We start from the raw sequence: 22,102 nt of genomic DNA, 5'->3' as shown, positions 1-22,102 counted from the left end.
CTATGTCAGCACATCTCTCCGTTCTGCCAATAAATCACAGAGATGAAAATGAATTCCACCTAATGGTACAACTGGCCATACAGCAGGTTGGTTTTATTACTATGGATATGCCGTGCGAGTGTCTGAACTGCTCATGTGACTAGAAGTAAGAGGTTGGTACTTGTCTTTATTCAGTGCAAATGTCGTGGAGAAAAAGGGACACATAAAGGACACTTGTTGACTTTTTCAAACGACGTTGCTGTTATCTTAATCTCTACTTCTCCGTGTCTGCCGAGATAATTTTTGTGCGTGCACTCACAGTGTGCGTCGACGACATCGAGGGGTGTGTTGTCCTCTGGGAAGCTGACTGCGAGGAGAGTGCGTGAGGCTGTCAGCAGCAGCAGCAGCTCGCTGAGCAGAAGCGCAGCTCTCTGGCCCATGGCTGCTCACAGACGACACTTCCTGTTTCACACTGGTGGAGTTGTTACCTGTGAGCACACAGAGAATGCATTCTTATTGGTTAGCATGTATAAATATTCATATTTCCCCCTGCTAATGTGGTCTAATGAGTCAAATACAAAAGCATCGTCAAACTCAGAACAATGAATGAAAGGAGCATTTCTGCAGCACCTTTTTCTTTTCTTGTTGCCACACACACACACACACACACACACACACACACACACACACACACACACACACAATTTAGTAAAATGCACAGAAAGCGCTCTCTGATTTATTGATGACTGAACTGTCAGTGACTGTACGCAGTCTTTCCCCTCCACCTCCCCCTGCATCTGCTGTCTCAGGGAAGGTCAGCCAACTGACCGACGGGGTGCCTCTGTGAGTGTTGGATGCAGCGGATGTCCACTCTGTTAGGGACGTGGCAGGCCTGCTGCGTCCGTACATCTGTGCTTCAATTGGTTTGTCTTGGGCCCGGCTCAACACTTATCAGCACATTTCAACCTCATCACCATCACTGGCGCAGCCTCCGCTCTGACCTTAGCTGACTTCTATTAGCGCTCTGTTGGCTGTTATTGTTCCAGCCTCTCCTCAGGGCCACTGTGCTTTATTGCAGCGAGTCGCTCGTCTTTGTGTTTGGGGGGACCCAGCCACGCACTGTTGTGTTGACATTGTCATTTTCGTGGATAATCGTTTGCAAGACATCCGATTGTAGACATGATACAGCAGCAGCTATGTCGGCAATAATTTATGGTGGGAGTGGCAGGGGTTTAGTGTGAATGTTAGTTTGTGGAGAAGTGCATTAAAGACAGACTGTGTATGTGCATATTAATGATCGGTGTATGTTGAAATATTTATGAGACAAACAAATTATTCATGCTGGCAAAGCCTGAACGGATATAAACAATTTACTGGGAGACGTCACACAGGCTGAGGGATGGATTAGCTGGGAGCACAGTGGGATACACAAACACACACACACACATACATGGCTGCACATACATAAGCGCTCTTTCAAATGGTGTAATGCAAAGACTGAAGCATGTGTGCGCGCACAAACACACACATGGTATTGACTCATTTTTCAATTAGCCCCAAAGCACACCTGCTCCAGTGCTGTCTGGGAGCCCTGCCTGCCAAGCCATTAGTGCTTTGATTGATCCACACAGGAAGCACGGCCGATCAGCGGCCAGCCAAGGCAGCGTATGGACTTAACCACGTCACTGTGGCCACGAGTGTGAACTCTTTAGCTTTTGTTCTTGTAAGAGTTGAAAGATTTTTGAAGAACCACCACGACTGTGGGTTTTGTGAAGTGTTTACCTGACAGAAACAGTATATTAGCAAAATGTAGGCGGATAATCCATCACATGACGTGGCCACACAGTGTTTGTATCGACAGGCTGTTGAAAAGTGAGCAGCCATTTTACCAGACGGGCACTAACAACCCACTTTAGGTTTGAACAGTACGATGATGTGTCACCAAAAAATGGAAGTGGCGGTGAGATGGGATCAGAGTAATCCTGGTGTGTTTTAGTCATCAACTGTGTGTAATCATGGCTGTTCAGTTTTCTGTGGGATACTGAGGCCTGTGAAAGAGCAGTGTCATTATGACTGAGTTAATGCAAGGCCCGGACGAGGAGGCACTTCATCTTAATTAGTCCGCTTAATGGTTAAATTACGGGTTTGGTGTTTTGATGGAATAAAAAGATTTCTCTTTCAGAACTACAAACATCAATGATGCACAGACACTCACTACACTCTAATCTAGATACAAATGAATGTCTGGACACAAACAATTGACACATCTATGCACACAGTCTCACAGATCTATATCGAAAACCAACTGTCAGCAGCTTAATCTAAACGAGAAGTGATGGCGGTGCTCCGCAAAGAGCAGCTATTTCTTTTTATTACCTGGTTCAGATGCTCTCACACCAAGAAATGTGCTGTGTTAAAACCCAAGCAATAAATTGCTGACTTTCGAGGAGAAGCCAGGGACAGGAATAGATACCTCACGCACAACAACAGAAAAAAAAGGGGGAGCTATGAAAGGTAAATAAGCCCAGCTCGCATTTCAATTCTATAGAGCTATCATACAGGCTGCAGGCTGCGCTTCGAACCTGAACTTGGCCGTGTTCGCGAGTAAATCATTTTCTCGCTTGTCAGAATTTAGAGTCCTGCTCTGTATCGCCTCTTCATAAGCTTGAGCATTCACACCACTTTATTCCTGCTCTTCTCCTTCACTAAACAATTCAGGAGAAAATCACTCCAACCACAGGCAGAGGCTCAGCTCTGATCTCCCATGATTCCTTGCATGGTAATAGCCATGCTGCAGAGGCGAAGGCTTTCCTCAGAAACTTTAATGTAAATCAGGAACAGAAGACATTCAGAGGTCAGCGATCTAAAATTACTTCTCAATCTCTAGTGAGCCCAGCGTGTTTTCTATTGACTATTCCTTTGCACTCTCTTGTTCCTGCCCTCCAGTGTGTATGCGTGTGTATGTGCATGTAGGACTCAACAAGCCTAGAAACGCTGAGCTTGTCACGCAACTCGGTGCCATTCAGCCTTGCCTCACTCTACCTCTGTTATTACAGGCTTTTCAGTGTCCTACAACCACGCTCTTTCCCTGCTGATGTTGTTGGCTCAGGCCCATGGAGTTAAACACAGGGAGGGGGTCGGCTGAAATACTGTCTCTACTGGTCTGGGGGTCGGCAGCTCAACGCTAGCAGAAGATTTAGTGTTCCAAGTTTAAGATGACGGATTAACACATTTTCCTCTTAGCTGCGCTTTCACTGGCATATGTCAGCCGTAACCTCTCCTCCACTTCCACACAGAGCAGTTGACGTTGTGCAGGTTAACCCAATCGGCAGGAGTTGGGGCTAATAAAAGGAAGGCAAACAACAGAGGTGCGTGACGTTTCGTAAGTCGTGTGTGAATGTGATGGGTGGATGTAATCCCAGTGGAACAATGGCTGCTGCTGCTTGAGGCTGCTTGACTTGTCATCTAGCACCATACTGAGCTGTAAACCTAACAGTGCAGGAAATCGGATAGCACAGGGGTTCAGTTTCAGGTGTTTCACTCCTCGCACTCTGTATGCATGCACGTCAAAATGAATTCGTAAGCGCTTGTCCGTCCAAAACTGGATATGTCGGGGTTGTCTGAACTCTCAACCGTGGCTCTGAGAAAGTAATCAAGATTCAGCCACATAGGACAGTGAGCCAGCCAGATGATTAGAGCAGCCACCACACAGGCCCAGAAATGATTGCTCCCCCTTTCCCCACTTCAGTAATAACCGTCACGCTGAAGGATCACTTCTGAGAGGCCTGGTTGGACTTGTTGCTTCAGAGATTTGGCAGAAGGAGAGGACTGTGCCACCCTAAAATCTGCTGCCTGCCTTTCTTCTCTACCTTGACTAGAGGAGGAGTGAAATAGGAGAGTGGCTGTGCTCAGCAGTAGTTCTGCTATAGTGGAGCACAAAGGGGCTGAGCTGCAGGTGTGACCAGGAAACAAAAGGGGCTTTGGGCAAGTCCACACAATGGAACCCCACCCCCGGTCAGTGGTCCTACGATCAGAACTGCTCTGGGGCTCATAAAAGGGGGTTCAACTAAACAAACTATCTAAACATTTTGACTCAAAATGTGCACAAGGTCAAACATTTATCACTCAGTCAATTGAGAATGCAACAATATGATTCGAGGCGGCGGTTTTATGGAAACCATAAGGCTGCAGAGGGGTTAACGCTGATCACTGCATGGTTTAATGGTGGTTGTTCCGGGGTTACAGCCGGCTGTAGTGGAGGTTAACGGTGGTCGTTCTGGTCGCTAAGTTTTGACCCTGTGGCCAGTGAGGCGAAGTGAGACGCACCAGCCAGCTGTGCTGTCAATGAGCCCAAAGCTGGTTCTGATGTTTGACCTGGCTGGAGTTTGTTGCTCCTGCCATCATCAAGTTTGCAGTTTCCGTTACTAAGTCAGCGTTCTGCTCTGTGACAGAGCTCAGGGACTTTACATTTTCTGGAAAATCCACACATATGGAATTTATGTTGAAATAAATAAATAAATAAACTCGGGTCCTTCTCTCTGTAAAGGGGCTGGTTTGAGACAATATTTTAACCAATGAATTGATTAAACATTTTATTAGTGAGCCTTTGAGAATGTATTTAGCACAGCGGATCAGTCTACCCTGTTAACTTTACCATAACCATTTGTATTTTATTTTGATAATGAACTTACTTTTTGAATTGTAATCTAAAACAGGTCTTAAAATTACTGTAAATTCACATATACATTCCTTATCAAACAAATGGACCATTATGTTTGATCCATCTTCCTTTATCTTCCTCTTTCTTTTCCTTCATTCGCTTGTGGTCTTTTAAAAAAATTTTTTTTAGTTTTCCTTGGAGATCTTCCGCTCCTCTTTTACGCACGCAGTCCACGCAGCAGCCCGGGCTCTAATGCTCGCATTGTGCCGACCGGGGCGTAAAGGCATTCAAGTTTTATCCGTGGTAAATCTTTTCAGGTCTCTTTAGTCCACATGTAGGACTAATACAAAAGACAACAAAGACGCGGGGGACAGCGGTGGAGTGACAGCAGTGATGGGGCTGCGTTGAACTGCCTCCACAGGGCTGGGCTTCCGTGCTGCTGTGCCTCCCCCAAAAAAAGGTTCCGAGCGCTTCTCCAATTCATTATGCAACAGAAGAAAACCATAATGAAATTGGGAATACATTAAATAGACGAGGATCAGTCAGGAGCCTTTAAGTCAAGCTGCGCATCCTGTCCCGTCTTTTGTTGTTTAATACCGTATGAAGCAGAATGCTCCGTCCCATCTTGTGCACGGTGTTTTTATTCCAAGTTGATTCTGTGGAGCTGAAAACACTTTAATTCGCGAACCATTTAACTCAACTCGGAGGAAAATACAATAGAGATGAGCTGTTGTGAGTGAAACTGTAAAGGACACTTCACTGCGTGCAAGGTGCGTTGGAGGACTAATATGGCGTGGCTCTGATTTTACTGTGGGTTATTTATAATGATGCATGTTTCAGATTCATCCATATTTAAATTTACTTTAGCATATAAGTTCTCGGTCCCTTTTTATGGACTGTAATCACAAAGTCGCTCCTCGGATAGAATAACAGCCAGGAGTGATACAGCCCTTATTCCACCCAGGATCCACGTTAATAATAATAATGAGCGAGTTTGCCCTGAAAACACTCGATATATTAATTAAAGAAATGATCGAGGACACCTACCTTGAGTATCCAATTTCACTCATGAACTGGGCAATCCAAACGCATGTCATATTATTCCTTTGGTAATCCATTTAAGAGAAAACACCCAGTAGTGTATTCCTGTTATTTTACTCTCCATCCGGACAACACTTTTCTCTCTTTTATCCACAGTTGCGCACAGATTTCAGCTCCGCTCGCCACATAAGAGCATTTTGGATTCCGCCTGCTCTTCCTCCGTCCCCGGGCCCCTGCGCTCTGATGACTGATCTTCAAAGCTCTGGCCACGACCACACAGCCCCCTCCCTCCCTCCCTCCCTCCCTCCCTCTCTCTCCCCCTCACACACACACACCAAGGCACCATCCCCTTCCACTATACTGCTAACTTTGGAAACGAAAGGGGAAAAGACATCAACATTAACGATGGACTATCCTCACTTCCCCGCGCTCTGACTTTACGCACAATCATTGATTTTAATCCTGGTATAAAATAACAGAGGGCTGACGGGGAGCGTGATACAGCACATACCCAGTGGAATAAAGGAAACGTACTAGAATTACGCACAGTTACGCTTAACACTTTTCTGCGCTTGTCTATCCAAACAGGACATGGTCGAATAAATAAAGGATTTATCATTGAGATAAATGTTGTAATAATGCGACTTCAGAAGAAACATTATAGAGATTTACGACAGATTCAAAGAGAGGATAAACTGCCTCACAAATAAAGAGGGGAGCAGAGTATTGGGATTTGGTTTGTTCTCTCTTACGCGGCGGAGAGGCGCTGCACAGATAAAAGGAGAAATGCTGCCAGGTTTGAATGAACTGATAGAAAACTGCATTTGAATACGAATTAAAAAATACAGCCCGGCTATGAGTTCAACTATTTCTCTTTTCTGCAAGCATCAGTTTTGCAGAACGACGTGGTCAGAGGAAATATTTCTTTCCCGGACAAAAAAACACTTTCGCTGCGTAACGCGGCGCATTAAAGTCCATCCACTCCGCTGCTCGGGACTCACCTCATTGGAATCGGTTGATTTGTATCCTGATTTCTTGCCGTAATCCACACACACACACTGAAAACACAATATTGTGCGCGTCGTAGTGAATCAACTTCTCCTGGCCGGGAGAAAAACAAACTAATGCACGACAAATGGTGTAATTTGACCCGTGCTAAGTCAATCCATCCAGAGAGAGGGAGCCGCAGCCAACCAATGAGCAGCACTCCTGCTCCAGTCCCGCCCCTCCACCATCCCTCTCCGCTCGGTCGGTCCGGGCTCCTCTGCTTCGTTCTGGCTTCCTTCCTTTCTTTCCTAGAAAAAAATAAAAAAGCGACCCCCTCCCCCCTCTGGTTCTCCTCCTGTGTGACCCCGTATTGCACCCCCCCCCCTCCCCACCTCTCTCTTCTGTTTAAACCCCCATCCCCCTAAACTCCAAGTCAGCAACAGCGCCCAGCAAAAAATCATCTCAGCTGAGTTGTGGCCAGAGACTGCTTCAGTAAAACGCAGTTGTGGAAACGTTTGGAGTGAAGAGGGAGGTGGTTTACGCACAGTTCTCCTTTATGCAGCGGATCATTAATGACAAAAAGTTTAACAAAGAAATCATTTTTAAAAAGTTACGGATTCAGAAGATTTTCAAGAAAACTCCTTTTGTCTGTTTTAAATAAAGAAAAACACAAACGTAACATGTTTTTTCCCCTTGCAAAACAAATAAGTTAACATTCCTACATACATCTTAATCTCTATGGGAAGGTTTTATTGCCCCTATTCAGTGCTTTGTTTGCTCGGTCTATACATAGGCATTAGGCATTCTGCATGTGTGTGTCAGCAGCGGTGTGAGTACATGTTCGCGTATGCATGTGAAGCAGCGAACGTGTCAGGTTATTCCAGCCTGGTCCACGAGCGCTGGACAATGGAGGCCCATTTGCACCCCATTAGAGAAGCAGGTTAGCAGATGTGTGAGAATCTCTCCCGCATGAACATCCTCACCCACTCACCCCACACACACAAACACACGCACACTCTCCTGACAGCCCCCATTATGAGTTGAGAAAGTGGGATCTGCATCTCAATACTTGCAGAGGAAACACTAGTTTGCACTGCTGATCTGCCTGATCCCGCTTTGGCACGTCTTCCATGTCTTTGTCCTTGCTTGACCCTCACTTGTCTCACTCTCTTCCTCGTTTTTTTTGTGTGAATTACTATCCCGTCTCTTCATTTGCCAGCACGTCTTTTCTCCCTCAGGCCCCCTACAGTTCTATTTTCCCTCCAATCTTATCTCCGCTGATAGACTGAAGGCTACATCCATACTAATATGTAAGTTTAAAATCTGTGTTTTAAAACTTAAACAATCTCCATCCACACAAACTGGAAACGTATATATCACATGATCGTTCATGTCCACAGGACATGTGTGTGCCAGCGTGAACAGGAAGCAGATTGGCTGCTCTGCAGTTGGTTGTGTAGGCACCGTGGACTGTATATAAAGAGGTAGGCACACAAAATACAGCAAATGAGCAGCCAGTAATTTGACAGTAATTTGTTTACAGTGGTTTGTATTCACTGGTTCTACTCGAGTCGTGACGGATGAAAACCAATCAGGAAGCAAATGTGGGCGTCTGCGTCATCGTTTTCAAATGTCCCCTTTCTGCTTGTTCAGACTACAATGAAGCCGTTGCGTTTTCAAACTAGAACGTGGTCAGCTGCGTTTCCAAACTACTGCATTAATGTGAACGTCAGGTGTGACCTTCATTCCTTTCAGTCTTTTGCACTCAACATTTCCTCCAGTCCTGGGCTGCATGTGTGTGATGCGTCAGTATCCTGTGGGGATTGAATCAGCATGAGCATCTATTACTGTGGCAGTGGGGGAAGATGGATGGATCAATGTGTCGAAGATTTGCGAAGACGCAGCCACTGAGTGTCAGGATGGGTGAATAGATATATGGATCTGTGGGTGTCTGGTGATTGGTAGAGGTATTGATTGGTTCTTTATCCAGAGAAATGGCAGTTTTATTGCGGGGGTAATGGCAACGTGACACCGTTTCAGTGGGTTTTAATGGGTTTCCGTACATGACTTTTGGCTTTAACAATTCTTAATCTGCTTGTGGCATGTTTCTCATCTTGAAATTAATTGTCACCGATGCAGGGAGATTTATTAAAGAATAACTCACACACCCAATGGTTTAACTTCTTCATACACACAACAATCCATATATACCCCCTACATGTTTCATTTTGGGAGGGAAAAGTGATAAAGGTATTGAAAATGAAAATGCCAAAAATACGGATGCTTTATTATTTTTATTCCTTTGCCAAAACTGAGCAGAGCCTTGAGTCGTGGGAGAACAGATGATTAAATTGCGACGGCATTTACAAATATAGCAGTGAAGCAGATGGTTGGATGACAAAGGTCTGAGAGTATGCTCGGATTGATAGTGGGAATAGGCAGATGAATGTATTGATGCAGGGAGATGGAAAGACGGATGATGAAAGAGTGGAGGTAGACAGAGGACAGAAGGCCTCTGCTACCACTAAAGCCTGATATGCTCCCCAGGGGCCCCTGCAGTGTGTAGCGTGACCCCAGGGGACATGTGAGGGTGGGCCTTGGGGTTCAGAGGAGAATGTGAGGGCTTGGCCTTAGGTTGGGCCGACCAGTGCACTACCCTCCACTCCCTTTTAATGGCCTGAAATGCTGCTACAGATGGCCATGTCTCAAGGACGGGGGCTGCGGACTTCAGACTGGGGCTGAGGCCAGAGAAGAGATTTACTGTATCACCACTTCCCACCGACTATTCAGAGGGTGGTGAATATGTAATTCCAACAAAGAAAGACAAGGGGATGCATCTTGAATAACAAAAGGTACAAAATCAAGACTTGTCAAATTGAATTTACAAGCTAAATACATAACCTGTTTATAAAGATGGAAGGCATAACAACTCCCCAAAAATTAAGCCAAAGCATCATGATCACCCCCTTGTAGCTGACTGTATAAACTGCGCCTCCACCATGCTAGCAAATGGGACATGGACAAAAATAAAGTCAAAATATATGTTAAATACAATTAGCTCAAAGACGGTTTCTGTTGTTTTACGTACTTCTTATCACACTGATTGGTCGAGTTTGTAAATTGGTCGGACCATCCCCTGGTCGCTACTGGAAACAGTTCCAAATGTTGTCATCATCGCAAGATGGCAGCGTTCTTATGATGTTTTGGTTTCATTTGTAGAGAGTGGAAGTGGAGAAACATTGTCCATCTTTATAAACAGTCTATGGTCAGATTCAACTCAACTCGATATCACTACTGTCACAATGAACAAAGACAACAGAGCGAGTGGTCCAGTTTTCAGAATCGATGAGATGACGGTAACACAAACAGTGTTGTGTTAAGTATGAGAAGAGGTTGTTGGCTTGTTGCTTGGCATTGAGTGTTCTATCAGATGGCTGCCCTTCAGGGTGGAGGCAGTCAGGACTGAGCCTCCATGGTGACCTCTGATTGATTAAGAGGCCATTTCTGGCACTTGACTGGCCTGGGGAACCATTTGTCACCTGACTGTGCAGCCCTGTTGAGAAGCTTTGTGTCTTCCAACCTACACAGAGACCTTCTCTCTAAATCCCCAACTCAGCTGGATCCATTCAGGCCACCCATGTTAAAAATCTGTGCCCTTTCTCTGGTCCTCAGCCTTTTGGATTAGAGTAAACACCAAATGGTACTTTAAAACATGACATATGTACATTAGTGGTGTCAGAAAATATCAATATGCTGAGTTTGCCACATTTTGTTTTGATTCTTTATTGATTCTCAAAATACAAAGATTTGTGTCAAGCACTGGGTTATTTTGTGTTGTGTTCAATTCTCCCATCTGCTCGATAACAGTGTATGTGTATGATGGTTTCAATGCCGGCCGTCAAGGGTCCGTCATCTCCTGCTGTGGGAAACAGTCAACCAGAAGAATTGGGCTTTGATGCCATTTCCAAAAATATGCCAGAAAACTCTTTAAAAAAAAAAAAAGATAAATGATGCAGCATTATTTAGCCTGTATATGTCCTTCTGGAAAAGAATTCCAATTTCAGTTTGACTTTGGAGCAGTTCATAACTGTTTAGATCCAAATGTCAAAGGTTTATTATTCCTGCTCTTTAGGTGAGCGGCATGTCAAAGATTGTAGATTTGACGATTATGCCGCCCAGTCTACTTCACCGGCTGCTTTTACAAAAAATCCGTCTTAACCAAAGGTCAGAGAAAGGTGACAAGTTTTATAGACCACGGTTTAATGCACCGACTGGAGGTGCGGCTGAAACATATATCTGTAATTTGCCGTGAAATGACCTGTGCTCTGTTTGCACATATTGCTCCTTCACCTTCCTTTTTTTATGAGATTATTTTTTAGACGAGGGAAGGAGGTAAGCAAATCTATTTTGTCATAACTTGTTTTTTGCTTTAAATTACTCCGGTTTGCTTTGATGCAATCCCGGTGACTGTCACATTTACCGGAGGAAATGCGCAGAAAGGTATGTAATAAATTTTGATATAATGTAATTGTGTTTATTGGAGTTTTCTCGGAGAAAATGAGAATGCTAATCATATTCATAGCCAATGCTGTGGGTAATTTGCGGCCTGCGATAAGCTGCCATATCAATGTGAACTGCACATGATTGAGTGACGCACATGACATTTTCCACTCATTATTTATTGATCCCATTTCAGTTCCTATCTAAATGTTTTAATCTTCCTGGTTATCGAAGCGCTCACGTACAAGAGCTATATGGAATGTTCCTGGATTTGAGCCCATGGTGACACTGTTGCCCTCCGTCTAATGCATGAAATGAATGATGATGTGTCTTTAATGCAATGCCACCTTGGCACTATTAGGGCAATGTTTCCACCAATTAAGCATCATGTCCTGGCCTACGATGTACATTGACATTCACTTGGCGTGGGGGGGAGCCCGTTGTTCGAGGGCACGAGTTTTATTACTTCTGATAATGATAATAAACGCAGCCTCCCACACACTGTGTCCTTCATTACAGCATTGATTCCATAAAGTCTTTGTTAAAATCTATCAGCGTAGCTCCATTAATGAACACTCTAAACATAGCAGGCAACCACGCAGATGATCCACGTTCCCAGTAATGAAGTTAATGAGCTAACAGAGAAGTCAACATTTTCAGGAAGGAAGGAAATGACTGGATTTAGATTGGAGGAGGATGGAAGCAGGGCGAGGCTGAAGTGTGAACAGGAAAGGAAGAGGTTGCTTGGTTCACACGCTCTGAAACATGGGTCTATTCCTGCATGTGATCTGGCTGGCACACATACGTACACAGACATGTGCACAAATGTACACATGCAGACAGGTGCTGTGTGTGGTACTGACTGTCTGGTGAGCAGCTGTGGTTGGGAGCTTGTGCTGGGCGAGGTGGGAGGTAGCTGTTGCATTCTCAGACCCGACCACCGGACGCAGCATTTGACACACACACACACACACACACACACACACACACACACACACACACACACACACACACACACACACACACACACACACACACACACACAGACAGTGGGCAGCTGCAAGGTGCCATTCAAGGGCCCCAAAGCCAACTGCAGCCACACACACAGAGAACACACTGTCTCTAACATGATACTCTACCATTGAGCATACAGTAAGATGACCCTGCCACGGCTGCACATCCCAACACAGAAGGAATATCCTGCAGCTATATCCTGCAGCTATATATCTGTAACAGCACTGCCACAGCTCTGACCCCAACCATCCCCACAACCTGCCAAAGTGGGCACTTAAACCAGCAACTGCTGGCCCAAATATTTACCTACCTTCTTACCCAACCCCAGCACCGGCCATATAAGCCCAAGCATCAAAAACCCTGTCCCACCAACCTTGCAGGCCGTCAGTCACCAGCTTAGTCCTCCTTGGAGCTCGGAGGCTATCAGGGATTTAAGGAAAAAGCCCTTTATCCAGGACTTTCTCTACAGGCCGGGGCGAGCATATGTCTCATGTCAGCAAAATACCATAAATGCTGCAAATGGCATCTTTTCTGCTTCTTAGAGGTGGCAGAAAAAGTTCAGGGGGGTGCAAACACGTGGTTGTCAGTGAAATTAATTATATAAGAGATCACATTTCTGTTTAAACATTTCATACAGCTTTTTATTTATTTATTTTTACTTGTCTGCGTGTTTGTATGTATTTTAATATCCAATCAGGCAAAAGATTTGCACTGGCGGGATGTGATGCTTCTTGCTGATTAACTCTTAGCTGGATTGTTTAGGCTAATCCAGGGAATAAGCTCCCAGCCCTCTGGGATGCCATCGGCCACTAGATCCAGACCAGGTGTCCACACACAGTCAGCTGGGGGCCAGGGTGTGTGTGTTAGAGAGGAAATGGCAAGAATGGCCTCGCCTGCATGACAATAGCAAATGCTGGGTTTTACGAGGAGGACCACTATGCTGGAATTCAGTGGACCATCCTCAACCCTTATCACATGTACATCAAGTGTTCATCTGCACGCAGATACCCTCAACTGCAGAGCAAATGTTTATGCTCACACCCACATTGTTCCTGCTTATGTTGTCTCATGCCGAAACACAGCCCCTTGCTATGGACTCATGCCTGTTGAACCAACTCTATTTACTTTTTTATTGGCTCCATTCTTACACCTTCTCTGATCCAGCGTGTACAGGCAGAGTCCGGGAAAACAGCGAATACAGGAAGATCAATGTCTAGTGTTTCTATCGGGACATCGCATACAGATCTCTCATCGTGTTACTGCTGCTTGATGTATTTCTCCATGTCCAGTTGATTGTGACCATAGACTGTATATTGGGACACACCTGATTACTATAGAGTACCAACAGTGAGGAGTGAGAAACAGAGCCAGCGTCACCTGTTCCCTTAATAAAGGTGGCATTAGGGAAAGGCAGCAGGGAGGAGAGCAGCTGGAGAAAGGTAATCTCGTCTCTCCAGGTCAGCCATCAGACAAGCTGTAGCAGGCCCCACTAACTCAAGCCTAATTAGCACACACCAACAGGGATATCGTTCTTTCCCAGACTCGCACTGCAGCGCACACCCGTCTCTCCGGCCAGCCGTCACAGGGTTAATGCTTTCCAGCCGCCGCGTTGGGGGTTCGACCGGCTTCAACACGCTTCTCTGTCACACCTCCTCGGGGGATGAGGCGATAGTTGAGAAGCTGGGAGCAGTCAGGATGCAGAACCACGAAACATTTTGGGAAATTTCCACGTTAATGTGTCATTATTATGTCAGTCCTATTTCGTCATTGCCAGACTGAATTCTTTCACACACCCTGCAATACCAGCCTTATTATAAAAATCAGTTCTTCCAATTTACAAAAAAAGGCCATAAAAAATTAAGTGCAGTGTCTGGATACTCTAATAACTCACATAACACGCTGTCCAAAATCCAATTCACTTCAATTATACTGAGGTACAAGAAACAACTTATTAGTCAAGAAATGTCAAATAAGACCAAAAGAATCAGCATGAATAGGGATCAGAAATAGAAAAAAACACTTTTTTCTTGTATTTTGAATTCAAATTATAGATTTGTTGGGTCTTAAATGGTTTTAAATTGTCTTTATTTTGGAAGTAATTAAAGAAATTTGAGAACACTGTCACAACAAAGTCCAAATGGAGCAAAGCCGTGACCATACAGGTTGTAAACAAGCCAACAGCCAGATAATCTCAAGTTATAACTCGTCTTATATAACTGACAGTTTAGGTAGTTATTCTACCATTTGGCTCAATCAGGATCAAAAATGTTTTTTTGATTTTTAATTTTCTATCTATGACCATCTCATTACGTGTGTTTCTTGCTGCACTAGAATACTAAATCTTTTCTCTTCCAAGATCTCAGCATTTAAACGGGAAACGTTTACAGTAAATGCTGAGAAACTTTGGCGACTAGGTGTCTCGCAATCAAATCAATAACATATTTCCAATGATGATGATGTCGTGAAGCAGCATGGGATCATGGGAGTTGTTGTCCTGTCCGCCATTGCTGATGAAAATCTTCCTGAACCGACTCAGGCACAAATCATACGCACGATCATTTAGTGAAATTTTATTTGCATTACGCAACAAATAGCAACGAGTTACTAATACAAACATTGGAAGGACATCATAGGCGATTTGCTAGCACTGCGTTTTCTCCTCTGTAACACATCGTTGACCCTGAGAGTTAAAGCAGAGGCAGTTAAAGCCACAGGTAACAGGATATGACACAATAAAAAGGCGACCAAAATGAATGACCAAAATACACAAGTATTGTATACACAAGTCAACAAAATATATAACATAGTTCTAGTTGTGTTTAGACATTTTTATGATGAATTGTTACGTATTATATCTTTAACTTTTAGAGTACAGTCGTACAAAAACTACAAAGACTGAAGCAGAATTATTATATTCCAGGTCTCTGTGAAAACAGATCAATACGTCTCCAGCTTCACTTCACTGTCTACACTGTGAAACTTTCACTCTTACCGACCAGGTGGAATGTGAAACACACACTGCCACAAACACTTGGAGACAGTTTTGTGTGTCTGTGTGTGTGTGTGTGTGTGAGATAGAGATGTGCAACCCTGGCGTCTGACCCCTCACACACTCGTCCACAGCACCACTGATCTATTTCTCATCCCCCTCCCACACATGCCCTTCTTCAAGAGTGTCTCCAAATGGTGGTGGTGGTCGGGGGGGAGATGGGGGCGTGAGGGTATCAGGTGTCATTTTATAAAGCAGTTGTCTGGACTGGCTGAAAATGGCGCATGACTTTATTCAGGCCTAGCTGCAGCCCGGTGAAAACAACGTGGCCTCTCTGTGCCCTAACTTCCGTGGAGCGGCCATTTCGGTGCAGCACTGAGAGCTGCTTTAATGCAACTATATTAAGTGCTCTGTTTTTTTATGAGATTGATTTCTCCGTCCTGTTGCGCCAAATGAATATTTCGATAGATTTCTGTGCTCCTGCTGGATGCCAGCTGTCACTGAATCCAAATATCATCTTATGTCTCCCACAGGTTCATATTTAAATGAAGTAGAGTGAACTTATTTTCTCTTGTAAGTCGTCTGGCTTTCGCGCACACACACACTAACACACACACGAACACACACACACACACACACACACACACACACAAAGACACACACAAACACACACACACACACACACAGCGACTCCAGCGACTATTTTCTCTCTCTCTCTCTCTCTCTCTCTCTCCCTCTCTCTTTCTGTCTATTAGCCTCACACACATAAGTGCATGTCTGCACACAGCTGGTGGGGATTACAGCAGAGGAAGCAGAGCCAACACACAGAGTTTCAGAGTCAAAACAATGGAGCTGGACTTGACCTTTGACCTGCGCGGTCATTCATCTGTTGATAACATCAGTCAGTTTCATACGACAGCTCCAGAGTGTGTACAGAGCATTAAGTGTACTCCGGGGCAGACAGACTGATGCTTTAACGAGAATCGAGAATAAAAAAAACCCTGTCCTTGACAATACTCACTCCCATCTAAAGGATTAAACTTAAGGTAGTGATGACTGCAAAGTATAAGGGTATATGATAATTAATGGCCTCCATTAGAGGGAAAACCCTTTCTCTGCACTTTTCCTGGTGGATGGAGTGCTGAAGTAGCTTATCTCTGTGTTTCTGTCCTACCTGGGGCTATAGACAAGTGGTATCCTGCATGTTAAATAAAGTCCCTCCACTCTCTGAGCCCCTCCTCCGTGCTCCCCACATTAAATCAAGTCTTGCCTGCCTCCTTCTCTTTTCTCCACCCAGGCACTGTTAATGGGATCATTTGCTGAATTATGATATCCTGGTGTTCTCATAGTTTTCTGCTTCTGATATTACATGTACTCCCAGTTTGTTGAAAAGCGTTAAAGGGAGCAGGGAATATTGTCTCTCTGATAAAGATAGAATAATAAAGAGCATTGCCTGTGTATAAACTGTATGTTGTGTGTGTGTCTTTATCCCTGCAGAGACATTTTAAGTGTCGTCAGTGTGCATGTGTGTCAGCGCACTATTGCAGTGGGATGTTAATTTTATCTCCCATCAGGCTGGTGGCCGTGTCGCGGACTAAGTAGAGTCATTTACCAAAGGTTACAGCTGCAGTCATGGATACCAGCAGATGATAAGTCATACCGATGAGCCTTATCTTGGGCAATTCCACTTTATATTCAATGCTTTTCTCAATTTCTTTTCTGATGCCCTTCTTTTTGTCTGTGGGCTTTTTTTCCAGTTTCTTCCTCTTTCTTTTATCCGTCTCAAATCCTGCTAATTCCCCAATCCTTTTTTTTGATAGAGAGGAGCTAACCAGTATGTAGCTGTCAGAGGGTTATTATACAGTCTGCCATTTTCAGTGGATCCACTCTGCTATATCATATCCTCTGCTATGGAGATATGGAAATGAGACAGCGGCTCTCAACAGGGGCTCTCAAAACAATTATCTATACTTCATATGCAGGGATGCAGCTGGGCCTGTGGCCAGTGCCCTGAGCTTCCTCATCTCTCTGAGAGGTAAATGTTGCTGAATTGAAGCTTCCTCACAGCACTGGCCCCGTAACAAACAAAGCTGAATGGAAGGACTATAGTGTGTCCTTGTGTCCTGCAGCCAAATGTCAGAAACAACAGGTATTGTGTGACAGTGACGTTAAAGTGGGTTCAGCAGAGAGGATCAGTGGAGAGCAGAGAGGAGGACTGAGGGTGATAAAAAGGCATTTCAAAAAAGCATTTAAATTTAGGGTTAGAAAGTAATTTTTTAACATTTATAACCTATAACGGGAATGTGCTGAGTAACGCCTGATCTGCTCTCCTTAGCCTAAGAGGTGCCATAATCGAAAAAAAGCAGCATGAATATATTTAAATACTTAAAAAATCGAATCAGTAAATACACTGTAGACACAATAATACTCGAGCTGCCTTCAGACATGCAACTTAATCTGGTTATTCACCTGAAATTAGGTTTTTCTCCTCGCTCCTGTGCAAAAACTCACACAGCAGGAAAATACAGAGCGGAGTACATTGATGACGAAAGAAAAACCTTAAAAGAATACTCCAGAAAACACCATACTTTTTACAGTACAACCTATAAGACTCCAACTTGAAAAGACGACAAGATTCAACGTTCTTTTGGGAATCAGGGGTGATACCTGTGCTGACGGGCTGTAAACAAACACACAGAGAATCTCCTGGTGCGTTCTTCACATGTGAACTCAATTGTCCGCACATTTTCTGGAATTCACGGAAACGGCTTTTGTCTCAATCTACTATTCCGCATCACAGTTTCTTAACATATAAATATATAAAGTTTCCTTTGACAAACTCAACCACGCTTTGTGCCTCCAATTTGCCAACATTTTCTAATTCTAAATTTGAAAAGCTGTATTTAAAGACTTTATGTGAGCTCTTGCCAGCTCTATTACTGCAGGCACTTTGATGTCGGAGCCAGAGCTTGGAAAAACCACAACATTTTCGAATACCTATTTCATTTGTAGTAGTGTATCAGGATCCAATATGAGGGAATGCAGCCAAACTTGGCCTCTTCAACCCCCCCCCCCCCCAAAGCTCCTGGGTGTATCCCTGACGGACCTGGGGGGGGGGTCCCTGATGCATCACACGGATCACATGGAAGAGTACTGCTCTTGGCCCCTGTGAACATGTAGTCAGCAGTAAATCCATAATGAGCAGTTTGTGCGTCTGCTTTTTGTGTGTTTGTTTGTCTGTTTGCCTGCCGGTCTCAGCCTGTGCGTACACGTAGGGCCATGACTGATGCGCGGCCAATCCCTAGACTTGGGGAAGATGTATGTGGGTGAAAAGTAAACTCGGTAATGAGCACTCTGAGCATGTGTATGTGAAAGATTCTGACTGTGTGCTTGCGAATCAGTCTCTTGCCTAAGGGGGTGCGGGCTGTGGTTTCAAGCTTTTGAACGGAGGGAGTGATGAGGCAAACTGAGCTGTGTGTCAGTAGCATGAGTCGCTGCTCATGTGTGAGTATAAAATGAATGTTCTGTGGTGGCTGGAGTTCCCCCGACATCAAGCGCTCACAGATTTCAGATGACTGTTTTTAGCAGCTGCTGTCAGCTCACGCTCTGCATGAAAGGTGGAAGACAAGAAGGACTTTAAAGACCAGGGGATCCAAACAAAAAAATGAAAGACATCAAACCATTTCAGCCATTCTCCTCAGCTCTGACACTTTTGATTGTGTGGGTTGACTGGATTTCACTGCCCGAGCATGCCAGTCGCTTTGGGCTGCATCACAGTGACACACCTGCCTGAGTCAGCTGAGTCAGTGCACGCACACAGCTGGAGAGATGTGGGTGGATACATACGGTACTTAATCTCAGGAGGTTGGGTTGAACATGGCCTCCAAAGGCTTTCCCCTCCTTCCTTGTCGTCACGCTCCTTGTTTAATGTTGCTGCTGTTTGGCACCGCGCTGTTTTCCTGAAAATTTCCAGAGAGGCTGTATGTGGGAAACGTCTGACTCAGTAATCACAGCAAAGGAGTGGGCGGGTTGATGACTTTTTTTTAATACATGACAGACGTGAAACTCAGGGAACACAGAAAATCAAGTATTCTGAACATTGATGATAATTATTCGAGTTGAGCGCAAAATTTCTATATATCTTATTCTAATGTGATAACAAACTGAACGTCTGCGACATGCAGTGAAGTCTGGACATTTTCCCTAACTTTTCCGGCAGTGCTGTATTTGAGATCCCAAATGTCCAAGTCAGTTGCTCAGGACATTTCCGGATCTTTGCCCTCCAGCCCCCGAGTGAAATATCTAGAGAACGAACACATAATGAAAATGTGCGGAAAATTGGCTGGGCGTGTTAATGACATTTCTATTTTATACACGTAGAAGATGCAGATGAAAATGTCAACTTAAAAAGGCAATGAGAGCAATAAGGGCTGACGCAGGTGTTGATGTGCTGTAAACAAAGACACTTTGCTTTCCATAGAGTGGAAACTATACTATGTCCTGCCTTCTGCTGCTCTACCCAGACCCCTCTACTTAATGCTCTGGAAATATCCTTGTTGTTGTGAAGACGTCTGGCCTGGACAATCTCCTGCTACGCTCTTCAGATGAGAAAGGCAAACTCATGGACATTTTCCACAGTTGATGTCTTTAAAACAACAGCTTATTCCTCTCTCTGCAGCTTGTTTTTGTGTTTCTCCTCCTCCTCCTCCTCAGGTTGCACTATGTGTCTGGAAGCTGTTTGGATGGAGATCAGCTCTCCTGTCCTCTCTGTTTGTGTCCCAGCAGCTGAACCACAACTCTTTGGCCACAGGCAGCCAACGGAGCGCAGGACTAACTGTGCAGGTCACTGAGGTTCCAGCCTCTCTGAGTCTTCCTCCTCTTTCTGCCTCCGCCTCCCTCACTTTGATGTGGTCTACTCTCTGTTGTCCACTCAATTACTGCACAGTAATGCATGACATCACAGTTTGCATGGCCATGACAAGTAAATACTGCACTCTGACGTTTGAAACTATAAACCTAAAATGCATCGCTGCTGTGGAAGTTTCCTCTCTTGTTTTCCAGAGAGATTTATAACGTTGGGAATCCTCGTAAGCCTCCGCGTTTCCTTATTCCAGCACAACCTCCGCTCATCTACAGTCATTTAGAGCTTGTTTTGTTTCCTCTCTTTTTTTTCTCCTGCAGCGTGTGATGTAGGAAATGTTGGAGATGTTTGTCTTTTCAGGCAGGTTCCGTTGTCTTTTGTGTGTCTTGTCTGAAACAGCATGTCAGCCAGGCGGGGCGGCTCTGGGAGGATGTGTGTGTGAGAAAGAGAGTGTGTGTGTGTGTGTGCTGAATAAAATGTAAAAAGCACTACGCCTGCCTGCACACACACACAGCAGCCTTTGGCCTAATGGGAGCTGACACTCTGACAGGCTCTCTGAGCTCTTTATCTGGGCCTCTCGCCTCAGAATTTTTGTGTATGTGTGCATGTTTGTGCCTGTGCATGTGTGTGTTGTGCGTTTCTGCCTGTGTGTGTATGTGTGTGCATGCGTGGTTGTGCATGTGTGACCCCAGCGGTGGTAGTCGCCAGGCCCCTAGAGAGTTCTTTAACCTCCTAACAGAGTCAGACTCATTTACATTGAAATGGGAGAGTGGCAGGGCCTCTTTATAGACTGTTTGTTTTCGCTCTATAGAAAAGCTTTCGACTCCACCTCTCTCTCACACAGCATGTGCACACGCACATACGTACGCACACGCAGAGTCACGCTCGATACATGGGAATGTACTCTGGTGCTGCTCACACAGTTGGTTTTCCCAAACCGTTGGGCTGTTGTGTGCCCTCTTTATTGATCTGCATTGAATGTGCATGGAAGCATAAGTTATGTGGGGTCTGCTGGATGAGGTCTGTTTGACCAAGGACATGTCGTTAGTGTCTTTTAGAGCTCTCCTACCTTCCTAATGACTGCAGGCCAGAGCTGATCTGAAGTCCCCCGTGTTCCCATCAACTAGATAAACGCTGCCTGCAGCGCGAGATGCCAGATCAGAGCTGCACCTCCTCAAAAGAACTTCCTCGTCCTCGAGAGGGGAAAGCACTCAGTCTGACCCCAGACCAGTGTCTGAGCTAACTCAAGGCAGAGAGGGTTCCCAGTGCTGCTGGTGGTGGCTGCCAGAGAGAGTACAGGTCTAATTATAGCGAGCAGGAAGTGAGTGGGTAGGAACTTTCTGATGATCCATACAATTATATTTCTGTCCTGGAAGTAAGAGGAGGGGAGCATCTCTCCTCCTCTTCTCTCTCTCAGTCTCACTGCCTCCTACATCCAGCGAGGACTCCGGCCCTTAACTTAATACACTGTTTTCTCCACTATCTCCTTTCTTATCTTTCTGTAAGGGCTCTCTGTAATAAAAAAGGAGCGCAGGGTGCTGTTTGAAGTCAAGTGGCTGGGTAAACGGTGAGCACAGATGATGTTTTCCACCTGTCTTATTCTCCGTTCTCTAATTTCTTCCTGACGGACATTCACTTACTCCAGCTATCCCTCTCTGTGGCTGCAGCCCCCACCTCCCGAGTAAATGCTTCTCCTTAAAGGATCTATATTTAGCCTCTTTCTCTATGTATTGCATGTACAGTAGGAATTCCTGCTATGTTTATTACAAATTGACACGTGAATTTCAAACCAAAAGTAATGCTGATTTTTATGAGCATTTCATTTGTCATACATGTTTGTTTTTACGCTTTGTGTGGACCAGGCATAACAGGTGGTCAATAAATAGCTGGGTTAACACTGAGCCATTGGATCTCGTAGCATATGGTAGTCTGCAGGGATTGAATTTGCACCAGACAAAAAACAAATTGTTTTTCTGAATCTTTGCTGTAATTGATATATTCCATTTTCTTTTAAAAATAAGGATTAAGCTGGGAGTAATTTAGCCGCAGGGAGAACGACAGAATGGGTGAA

The 22,102-nt window shown here is 44.7% G+C and overlaps 1 protein-coding gene across 9 annotated transcripts in view; it reads right to left on the bottom strand.

Annotated features, from left to right (window-relative positions):
* The window catches only part of sema6d (semaphorin 6D), a 96,861-nt gene that overhangs the window by 13,200 nt on the left and 61,559 nt on the right, over positions 1–22,102 (bottom strand). For 4 of the 9 annotated variants that reach the window (XM_020099510.2, XM_020099515.2, XM_020099514.2 and 1 more), the window contains exons 1-2: positions 6,682–6,819; positions 299–467 (exon numbers count right to left, since the gene is read on the bottom strand). In XM_020099510.2, coding sequence (XP_019955069.2) covers positions 299–419 — 121 coding nt within the window. In that variant the 5' untranslated portion in view covers positions 420–467; positions 6,682–6,819. Of the gene's footprint in view, positions 1–298; positions 468–5,686; positions 5,937–6,681; positions 6,820–22,102 lie in introns of those variants that run through there. The other 5 variants (XM_069525830.1, XM_069525829.1, XM_069525831.1 and 2 more) reach the window with 4 other exon arrangements.

The sequence above is a fragment of the Paralichthys olivaceus genome, chromosome 1 (genome assembly GCF_024713975.1).
Source record: "Paralichthys olivaceus isolate ysfri-2021 chromosome 1, ASM2471397v2, whole genome shotgun sequence".
In the NCBI taxonomy this organism is placed as follows: Eukaryota; Metazoa; Chordata; class Actinopteri; order Pleuronectiformes; family Paralichthyidae; genus Paralichthys; species Paralichthys olivaceus.
Note: the sequence above shows the minus strand (reverse complement) of the source record. Positions and strands in the feature narration are given on the sequence as shown.